The 11,516-nt window shown below is 38.5% G+C and overlaps 1 protein-coding gene across 1 annotated transcript; it reads right to left on the reverse strand.

The window, feature by feature from the left end:
- Nucleotides 1–1,645: 1,645 nt before the first annotated feature.
- Nucleotides 1,646–8,608, reverse strand: LOC134588975 (large ribosomal subunit protein P2-like). The gene is made up of 5 exons (XM_063444305.1): nucleotides 8,510–8,608; nucleotides 4,831–4,954; nucleotides 3,474–3,522; nucleotides 2,264–2,356; nucleotides 1,646–1,761 (listed from the first exon to the last, which is right to left on the reverse strand). Exons 2-5 carry the CDS (start codon nucleotides 4,951–4,953, stop codon nucleotides 1,691–1,693), a joined length of 336 nt encoding a protein of 111 aa, XP_063300375.1. The 5' UTR covers nucleotide 4,954; nucleotides 8,510–8,608; the 3' UTR covers nucleotides 1,646–1,690.
- Between the last annotated feature and the right edge of the window lie 2,908 nt (nucleotides 8,609–11,516).

Consider the following 11,516-nt stretch of genomic DNA (forward strand, 5'->3'; position numbering starts at 1 on the left):
ATAGAGGTTGGCTTAACTCCAAATGTAAACATAGCAGTTTCTCTGAAACTGCTATGTTTGCATCTGAAGGGTTAAAACCTGAGGGACCTGGCAACCAAACCACATCATTGAGCTGAAGTGCTCTGGGTGACTATAGTGTCCCTTTAATTGTATTATAAGTTTAGTTTGGAAGAACAAGTCCAAGGTTTGGAGGCAGTCAAATCCATAGTAAGGGTGACAAGTTATAGTAATGGTGATATAGGTTTGTGATTTACACAGACAAATACAAATAACATTCAAAAGAAAATGTGACACCGGCAGGCAGTTGATTTGCCTAGATAGCATGGGATAAGTCCTTGCAAAGCCCCGCGATGCATTGCAACGGTCACAAAAGAAAAACAAAGATGTGGCTCACAAGAATTCTGTGAGGCATTATACCATCAAGGACATAACAGATATGCTCACTACACGTGGCCAAATGATTCAAACGTATCGAAAATGAAAACCTGGTGATCTTTTTGTCACTCAAGCAGCTGATGTCAGCAGTAGTACAGCTTTGAGGAGCAGCTGTTGGAAATCATCTATCAAGAACTAAGTAATTCTTATTTCAACATCTGCATTTTTTTAGGGGAGATTAGATGTCCTGCTTGGCCACATTGAGAATATGAATGTGGGTGTAGTTGTGGTATGTTGCAGAAGTAAGGTTACATGACTAAATGGGAAATTATCTGAAAATTTATTTGGAATGGATTGTATATTCTCATGGAGCAAGCACACCAGGTAGCAGAAATGTAGCAGGCTAGAAACGGAGACAATATCTTCTCTGCAGCCAGGGATTATCAAAACATAACTCTGGTCTAATCCAATGCTTCTCTATGAGAAGTATTAGATATTTCATGTCATCATGAAGCTGAGCAAGAAGACATTCAAAATCAAAAGGCTTAAGGAGGATGGGCCTCTAATAAGTCTGACTGACCAGCACTGGAGGTGAATTTTTCAAATCCTCTACACTAACATGTAGTTGTTTTGGTGGTTAGTGTTTCTTTAAGTATATTTGTATTCTTCAATGTGGTTTTAAACTGTGCCCTCTTGACCCATTATGTCAAACATGTTTACATTTTTTGTCTTGTTTACCCATTGTGCTGTGGAACATGTTCGCACCATTTCAGACTGTGGGAACTAGTAAATAAAATATACACTACATGGTTTAAAGTGTTCGATATAACTATAACCACTTAAGCTTCATGATGTGTGATATTTCCTTCATGAAAATCTACCTGATAAGAGATATTTCACATTTTCACCAGGGTTTAAAGCTTTGTGTGTGGTTAACACATGGTGCAGGGATTTATAGGGCGAGTGTCTTCCTGGTGAGGAAGGGTCTACTTTGCAGGAAGAGCCACAAAACAGCAATTTGGCAGCAATCATTTTTTTAAATGCACTAAAAACAGGGCTTTTTTATTTTAGTTTTAGCAGAAATTTGCCCTTTGAAGATTTTATTATAATTCCCATAGAGAAAATATCCACATATACAATATGCTGTCTAAATTCGCTCTAAATATGATTCAAATTCGATTTGCTTTAATTCATTGTTCTTGTAATTCACGGTACAATACACAACGGTTTACCAGTGATTTCTATCTATCTTTGAAAAAAACGAAACCAGTTTATTTGAATTAGATTTGTTTTATTATCTTAAGAAAAGAGTTATTTAATCGAAGAGTCCAAATCCCATGTCTTCATCAGACTCTTCAGATTCCTCCTTTACTTCTTCTTTCTTTTCTGTAAAGACCAAAAATCAATTGTTTATTAAAATAAAGTGCAAATAAAAATGTTTAAAGAAAAAAAAATATATATTGATGGCCTTTATTGGCAAACATTTAAACTATCAAAACTAATAATCAAATATTTTAAATGTTGAGTTGTTCCTCAAAATAGAAAATGAAAAAGGCATAAATAGTTTAAGATTTAATAAAGATGGTAGATAGCACAAGTGAACCAAGAAGCACTATGGGTAGGCAGCAATTTAATGTTATGAAATGTTAAAAAGCTGCATCTTGTATTGGGTAATTAATTAAAACTATTCCTTGGAGAGAGTCTCTCTCTCATTAGAGTGAATTGAAACCTGAACAATTTAGCCCAAGACAGCAAGGGTAAGTCAACAATCAAGTTTGTATTTTTTTTTAAAGCAACTTTGTCAAAACTTTGCATGCCTATTTTCAATTTACTACAATTTGGGGTTTAGAATACTGTAAAGCACAGTCTGTAAAGAAAAATAACTCACCTGCTGGAGCAGCAGAGCCTCCGGCAGCTGGAGCAGATGCAGGAGCTGCAGCCACAGCACCCCCAGATGGAACGGATGACAACTTAGAGAGACCTGATGATACAACCAACTCCATTAAATTATAGCAATCCAATAATTTCACAACTATTATAAGTACTGGTGGATATATGTATAATAATTAGAACAAATACCTAGTGTCAGCAGTGGAAGATCACCATAAAAAGTTATATTAAATTAGAAAGAGTTTCACAGGTTTTTGCAGTTGTCACAATGAATATGATCTGATAGGAAACAGCAGTCTTATTTTCTGCCAGTTGCTACATGGCCAATGTAGAATTACTAAATAAATCCAAAATCAAAGCATAGGCAGTACACTAAAGGACTACTGAAGTCAGCAGTGATTGTTGCCAGTCATACAAGTGCACTCCATTTGGTGAATAATATAAAAATAGACACGTTAGATGTATTTTCTTCTGCATATATCATTTATAAATTACACTGGGTAGAAAGATATGCACATTTATCATTGATGACTAGCGATTAGAATATAAATGAACAGGGAAATGCTTTTGCCAAGATCCACTAGCCAACTGGAAATATATTTGTTTTTTTGTCAAGTTGTTCGGATATCAATTTAACAGTCGATTAATACAATCAGAAATTAAGTATCTCAAAAACACGGGAGTTTATGGAAAGGAATTCTGAAGAGAACATTCAAAACAGGTTTAAGACTGTCAGTAAGAACAACAACAAAGGGAAAGCAAGTTCTGGAGCTTCAAACCAGCATACAGGTTTCTAACATATTGGGAAATCAATCTGTTTTATGTTTAGCTTCTTTAAAAAGATTGGTGGTTGCATGTTAGATATATATATAACCTGTATGTGCTAACTGCATGTGAAACATATCTTTCTTTACAAGTAGCAGCAAAGTGGATGTGGGTAACTAAAGCAGCCATTGTGCTTTTTCACTAAAGGTACTCTGCAAACAATAATTAGCATCTATAAAGAACACAACATTTTTATTCTAGGATTTTTTTCTTTTGACAAACTAGTTTAGAGGAGAGAAACAAATGTTATGTATGCCTTTTGAATATTCTTAAAATAAAAAGTGCAAAACTACTGTACCTAACTGCCAATAATAGAGAATTACACAATTGCTTAATAAACAAAAAATAACCCCCCCCCCAAACAAAGTTTATAAAAGTATTACCGGAATTTACGACATCTTCAATGTCCTTTCCACCAAGTTCGCTGATAATCTACAAGAGAGAGAAAATGTTTTTCATTGTTATATAATGCCTTATCCCAGTTTTAAAATTGGTTAGAATGGACATGATTATCTTTCACAGGACGAAAAAAAAGCACATTAGTTTAACCTGCCATCTAGTGTCCTAGAAGAAAAATGCATACATTTGCTAAATGGATATTATGGAAACACGACTACAGTGTATCAATTAAAAAGCTAATGAACTAAACTCTATGCAGATCATCAATACGAATGATCTATGTCCAATCGAGTACTCATTACTTTTCCCAGAAGTGACAGGGATATATTCCACTATAAGCGAATACAATGACTCTGTAAAACATTCACTTCTGCTTTGAACTACAGCTCAAAGCAAAGGAGGTAGGACACCTCTCAGATGTCTCGTTGACTAAGGTGATTTAAAAAGTTATGATTGCCCCCCCCTATGCAAGCAGTCAAACTGGTTTAGAACCTAGCGGTTCAGGGTTTAGCTCAGGAAAACCAGAGGAAAATACTAAGCAGGAGCCATCAGCTCTCTATTGGATGTGGTGGAGATTGAAAGCAGTACAAAGCAAACCATAGATAAGAAGTCAAACTGTTTGACTAGTTACAATGGGGTGCATCCGAGCACACTTGACACCAAAATCAATATAGCGTTAAAGGACCACTATAGTGCCAGGAAAACACTTGTTTTCCTGGCACTATAGTGCCCTGAGGGTGCCCCCACCTTCAGGGTCCCCCTGCAGCCGGGCTCTGCTGTGAGGAAGGGGTTAAACTTACCTCTTTTTCCAGCGCCGGGCGGGGAGCTCTCCTCCTCTCCGATCTTCCCTTTCGGCTGAATGCGCATGCGCGGCAAGAGCTGCGCGCGCATTCAGCCGGTCGCATAGGAAAGCATTTACAATGCTTTCCTATGGACACTTGCGTGCTCTCACTGTGATTTTCACAGTGAGAATCACGCAAGCGCCTCTAGCGGCTGTCAGTGAGACAGCCACTAGAGGATTTGGAGACTGGATTAACCCTCAGTATAAACATAGCAGTTTCTCTGAAACTGCTAAGTTTATAATAAAAAGGGTTAATCCTAAAGGGACCTGGCACCCAGACCACTTCATTAAGCTGAAGTGGTCTGGGTGCCTATAGTGGTCCTTTAATGATCACAACTCATGTGTTGTTGCTTTAACTGATCACATTTTCAGTAAGGAATAACACATTCCTATTCACATACTGTAAAAGCTGTAATGCTTACAAAGCAGCAATGATTGGAGTCGGTTGATTAAGAAAAGTTAGAATGACCTTGAAAGAGGTTGTCATTTTGGCAGCTTACCTTATTGACACGTTCATCATCGGCCTCAATTCCAACACTGGACAAGATCTTTTTGAGATCTTTGGCTGAGGGGCTGTTGTTGCCACCAAGGACAGCAAGGAGGTAAGCGGCCACGTAACGCATTCTACAATAAAAGAAAACCCAAAAAACAGTTAAGTTAATGTTATTTTGCAATAAAAATGCCTTTCATACAGTGATGTCTCAAGTAGATTATATTCTATTATTGCAATGACTGTACTATACTTCACATAGTGGTCATGAACACGGCAACCTCCGTGATCAAATAGCACGGTTTCCAACTGCACTGACAGCATCTATGCCCAACATAACTTCATTAAGATAAAGTGATTTTGCTACTTAGGCTGTCACTTTGAATAGTTTATGAACAGACCTTATCCACATTATGTTTAGTAAGGCAGAATCTAAGTACGATGGAAATTACAGAATGCTTTGTGTACACGAAGCTGAAACATGATGTTATTGTGTTGCCTGATTCAATAATGCTGCAACAGTTACTAACAACACCATGAAAAGATTTTTTTCACCTGTAAAAACAGAACAGTAGAACGATTAACTACCGTATATACTCGAGTATAAGCAGAGTTTTTCAGCACATTTTTACATTTACCTTGCCATAATACAGACAGGGGGCTGGCAGCGAGCGCTTACCTCTCCTGCAAGCTCCTGTCAGCTCCCTTCTCCTCCGCGGCGGTCCATTCAGCACCTCTGTCAGCTCCCAGTGTAAGTCTCGCGAGAGCCGCGGGGTCATAGTGCGGCTCTCGCAAGACTTACAGTGTGAGCTGACAGAAGAGCTGCACGGACCGGCGCGGAGGAGGAGGGAGCTGCAGGAGAGGTAAGTGCTCTCTGCCAGCCCTCCTCCCCCCCCACTGAACTGTCAATGCCACTGGACCACCAGGGAAGGAGAGCCCCCCTTCCCTGCCATGTATCAAGCAGGGAGGGGGGACGAAAAAATTATAATACATTTTTTTTTTTTAAAATACCGTATATACTCGAGTATAAGCCGACCTGAATATAAGCCGAGGCCCCTAATTTTACCCCCAAAAACTGGGAAAACTCATTGACTCGAATATAAGACACGGGTGGGAAATGCAGCAGCTACTGGTAAATTTCTAAATAAAATTAGATCCTAAAAAAATTATATTAATTGAATATTTATTTACAGTGTGTGTATATAATGAGTGCAGTGCCTGCGGATGAGTGCAGTGTGTGTGTGTGTGTATGAGTGCAGTGTGTGTATATGAATGAAGTGTGAGTGATGCAGTGTGTTTGTGCATGTGTTGGTGGGGGGTGGGCATTTTGAGTATTGTTATTTTGTAATTATTATTTTAATCATTTTTTGTTATATTATTTATTTTATTAATTATGATTTTAATTGTTTGTTATATTGTTTTAATTATTATTTTTAATATTTTATTATTATGTATTTATTTTTTTCGTCCCCCCCCTCCCTGCTTGATACATGGCAGGGAGGGGGGCTCTCACTCCCTGGTGGTCCAGTGGATGGGCACTGTGTAGGAGGGGGGCTGGCAGAGAGTTTACTTACAGCTCCTGCAGCTCCTGTCAGCTCTCTCCTCCTCCGCGCCGGTCCGTTCAGCACCTCTGTCAGCTCACAGTGCAAGTCTCGCGGCCGCACTATGGCCCCGCGGCTCTCGCGAGACTTACACTGGGAGCTGACAGAAGTGCTGAACGGACCGGCGCGGAGGAGGAGGGAGCTGCAGGAGAGGTAAGTAAACGCACACAGCCCCCATTGTCTGTATTATGGCAATGTAAATTGCCATAATACAGACATTGACTCTAGTATAAGCCGAGTTGGGGTTTTCCAGCACAAAAAATGTGCTGAAAAACTCTGCTTGTACTCGAGTATATACGGTAATAATAATAAAAAAAAAAATATTAAAAATGCCCACCCCCCACCAAGGCTCTGCATCACACACACACACTCCACTCATACACACACACTGCATTCATTAGAGATTGAGATACAATTATTTAAGGTAAATTACATCTGTTTGAAAGTGAAACCAGTTTTTTTTTTCATGCAGGCTCTGTCAATCATAGCCAGGGGAGGTGTGGCTAGGGCTGCATAAACAGAAACAAAGGGATTTAACTCCTAAATGACAGTGAATTGAGCAGTGAAATTGCAGGGGAATGATCTATACACTAAAACAGCTTTATTTAGCTAAAGTAATTTAGGTGACTATAGTGTTCCTTTAAATTAAAGAATCTCTGAAGAACATTCAGTGACTCCAAGCAGAGCTTGGAGACACTGCACATGGTGCAGCAGTGACCCAGGACCCTCTAGTGGCCATCTGAGTGAGTGAAATGTAATGGCTCCTAACTTTTTTAACTGGCTCCTAGATATCGAACAAATTTGTCAAATCCTGTACCAACAGATCTGGGTAAAAGTGTACTTTAGCGTATTTTAATATTTTTCAATTTTACTCAAAGCATATAGCGTACTTTATTATTAACAGTCATTATTAAAATACACTTTTACCTTAACCCTACTTCCTCCCTAAAGGATTAACTAGATAAGCATCAGAACTTTAAAAATACTGACTTCTCGTTAGGAGTGCAAAAATAAACAGGCGTCCAGATGTTTAAATCCCCACCAGGAAGAGGGATGAGCTGTACATATATTCCATGGAGGCCAACGTTGTGGCACTATACAGGTTTCATGGAAGGACTGCATTATCTATGGGCCCATCCTGCAACATGTCTGGCTGAGCGTCACAGCAAGTCTAAGGCACAGATGTGCGGCTCAGCATTATGAGACTAGCCAGCCCCTGTAATGTAATATTCAGTGTGAGTTTACTTAGAGTGCTACAGGGATAACAAAATCCTGGACACAGTGAGTGCCCCGTACGACAGATTTAAATTTGCTGTAGTCCATGGTGTTAACGAGTGTGTGCCTCCTAGCTAACCACATCATGGCAGGGTCTGGCTTTGAGAGATGGTATGCTAACAGAGATGCTCCAAATGTATTTATTTCATAGTTTTTAGTATATTTTCACTGCGCACCATATTAGCAAAGCAAAAAATAATACGCTAAAATACACATGAACAAAACAAATAAAACACGCTAAAAAATAAATAAATACACCTTTTACCCAGATCTGGTTGCACAATGTATAAATAGAATTTAACGCTCTTTAAAAAGCGCATTTACATAGCTGAAAAGAGACATGCGTCCATCAAGTTCAGCCTTCCTCACATTTGTTTTTTGCTGTTGATCCAAAAGAAATGCAGTAGAAGTGGTTATGAACTGCATGAAAGGTCCCCTTTAAACTTCATAAAATGGGGGCTGTATGTAACTTACGCTTGGCTGGGGATTAAATATTCTAAAAAGGTAAAACATTGTTGAGAACAGAAAGATAAATGACAATGTTAGCCTAGAAGGCCAACCTGTCAGAATCTTGCCTATTATAGCCTTAGTGTGGTGGATTCTGAATAGAACTCCCCACACTGCATGCTCTAGTAGTGAATAAACCCTGGTGTGATCACCCCAGCCCAAGCCCGCACAGCCCCAAGCTCACTACAAGCGATAATAAAGGCTAAACCCAGGTATTTGGGGTCCTGACATCGGCTCTGTGTGTTCTCGGGGGGTCTCTGCCTCTCGTTATGGGCAGAAAGCCGGTAAAACCCGCATTTCACTCACTTTTAAGTCTTTAACAGACACGAAACGATGTGCACGCTCCTGTAATCCGGAACCGAGAGAAAGAGGGAGGGACGGGGCCGCCAAAGGAAAGGAGCAGGGGCCCTACAGGTCAAAGGTCACAGGAGACATGCTAACCAAAACTGCTTAGAAAGCGCTGTACAATGTAGTACTTTGGGAATTATTCCATATACAGGGGGTTAGCTTTTATTTTGTAAACTAAATAGTAAAATAATTGCGGTCACGCATGCGTAGTTACGGAAGCTGGCAGGCATGCGCAGAATGAACGATGAGGCTGGTAGGAGACCTGGCGGCTCGTTACGAGGTACTGCGCGGAGAAGACGTGTTCTATCGGCCTGAAATGGCAATGCGCATGCGCTGGGTTTGAGAGCGCTAAATACTACACACACAATGCATACATTTGCTTAAAACCCCTAGTTCTGAAATTTTATCGCAAAATAACTGAATTGTCGAAATTGTCCAAGTCAGCGATGAGGCTTATTCAATAAGCAGCAAAATGGGAGGATATTGAACATGTTTCTGCCTAGATTTTGAGATGTGGGTTTCTATATACTGGATTTACTGTTTAGTGAATAAATATAATTTTTAAAGCAGCCTTTTTAGCTTAAAGTTTGGAGTTTGCAACATTTCACACTTTAGCAAACAAGCTTTGGGCTTATTTACTAGCATCGCCTTATTAACTTTGGATATACTGACTTAATTCTCACAGAACTTATAGGTTTAAAAATAATACCAGGAAGTATTACGTTACTGAGAGGGTAGTGGATGCATGGAATAGCCTTCCAGCTGAAGTGGTAGAGGTTAACACAGTGAAGGAGTTTAAGCATGCATGGGATAGACATAAGGCTATCCTAGATATACGATAAGGCCAGGGACTAATTAAAAGAATTTTGAAATATTGGGCAGATTAGATGGGCCGAATGGTTCTAATCTGCCGTCACATTCTATGTTTCTATAGTTCTCATATTTCTTATGTGCACATTCCATTAGAATTCCGTCATTCAAATTAACACATTTTATGCAATACTATCCATTAGTTTAAAAAAATAAGCAAATATCCCATGAAAAAAAAAATCCTATATAAAATATAGATATAGCATATTTAGCAAACAACAAATTGCAATTAGATTCAATCTAAACAAACAGAAGTTTGCAAAATATATAAATCGCCTGCTTTTGCAGGTTATGCAACAGAAACCGTTAACCCACAGTCAGCAAGTGTGCAAATATTTACAATAATTAAAAAATGAATATGATAAACATTCAATAAATATAATAATTACATTATTAATATATTACATTTCTAATTGACATTCAGTTTGTAATTTTAATTGTGATTTTATTTTTATTATTATCAATATATACAAAATATTAATATAAAACCTATTTATGAAATAGAATCATTAGGATGTATCCACAGCACTTGGCTAATGGACACACTGACAACTTTTTGCAGTTGTAACTTTTATTAGGATTGAAAGCGGTCTGCCTGTAAATATGGTGCCACCAAATTTAGCAAATTCAGGTAAACTAAATTTGCAGTAGTATGTGGTAGTAGACAGTTCGATTGTAAAAGTTGCATATTTTTACAAGTTGGTTCAAGGCTTCCAGACTTTCAGTCTCAAGTTCTTTCAATGCCGGAAGGTGCTTAAGATGTTATATTTGCGTTGTTTCTGCTCTTTATAATTTTGTAATTGCTTTGGAGCATTTTTTTACAAATACGTTTTTTTTAAAGAGACAGGTTTGTGATGTCAAGGTCTTCTTTATTTATATAGAAGGGGTTATGTTGCTTAGAGTTCTTTTTAAATGTAGAGTGTAATAAATTTGCAGTTTTCAAGAAACATTTGTAGACATTATACAAATGTCATAATTGCATTACAACACTTTAGCCCTGTACCTCTTGCACATTCATGTCTATTATGAAAAGATCACCACGTGACTCCCTAGAGATCATTTTAAGGGATGATTCAGTATTCCTTAATTCAGTATTTTTGGATAAGCTTTTAAAATTATTTAATATTTTTGGGTAGACATTTAAAAATAAAATAAATCTATATATATATATATATATATATATATATATATAAATAACTTTTTTTTTCTTTTATCAATCATTGTTTTATTGAGGTTTAATGAGATCATAGGGCATGCATGTACCGCATAACAATAAAGACTAAACAATGGCTTTGTACAAAGTCAGGCATTTAATCATGTCAAACCTCTTTTAAAAATTAACAAGTAAATCAGAATAACACTATCATAGAAGTTGTAGCTATATCTGCAAGTTGTACACACGATTGGAGGCTTTCCACTGTGACTAAACCTCAGGTCATTAAAGCATATAGGTCATATGATGAATAAAAGAAAAATATAAAAGACAACATGCCAAAAGTAAATAAAAACATTGTAGCGTGTTGGAGCACATTGGCAGCCACTAAAAACATTAGACTGTAAAGCGGTAGACTGTGAATTGCTAGAGTCCCCCATCATCCGATTCCCAGCACTGGTAGGCCACTGGAGCCTGCAGGAGGTCTATGAGAGGCAGCTGCAGAGCGGGCCGTGGACAGGGTATCCCCTCTGTCCTGAGCCAATGAGTATGTCAGCACCTTTGGGGCACAAACTTAAAGTCTCTCAGAGACCGAATCTATCCAGCATAAACGGGGGTAGGAGGACCTGATCATTTTTGAGGAATTTAGTACCATTTGAGGCAAAGGTACAATCCACAGGTAGGTCTTCTTTGAGCTGGCAGGAATAAGTGGTTGTTTCAATAGAAGTATCTTAAGGAGGTGGCGCAGATGTCTCTGGAGCAAAAGGTAGAGTAGTACTGGTTATATTAATTGCCATAGTCTAGGTGCCCTTTTGTGTCACGGAACGTGGACAGGATAGACAGCAACCTTGGCGGTTTCCAGGATATGTTGCATGGATGACAGGATGAGTCCGTATGGTACCCAATAGAAGAGCCTTAGGCCAAGGTGGACGAGTAGGGCAG

This window comes from Pelobates fuscus, chromosome 1 (genome assembly GCF_036172605.1).
Source record: "Pelobates fuscus isolate aPelFus1 chromosome 1, aPelFus1.pri, whole genome shotgun sequence".
Lineage (NCBI taxonomy): Eukaryota > Metazoa > Chordata > Amphibia > Anura > Pelobatidae > Pelobates > Pelobates fuscus.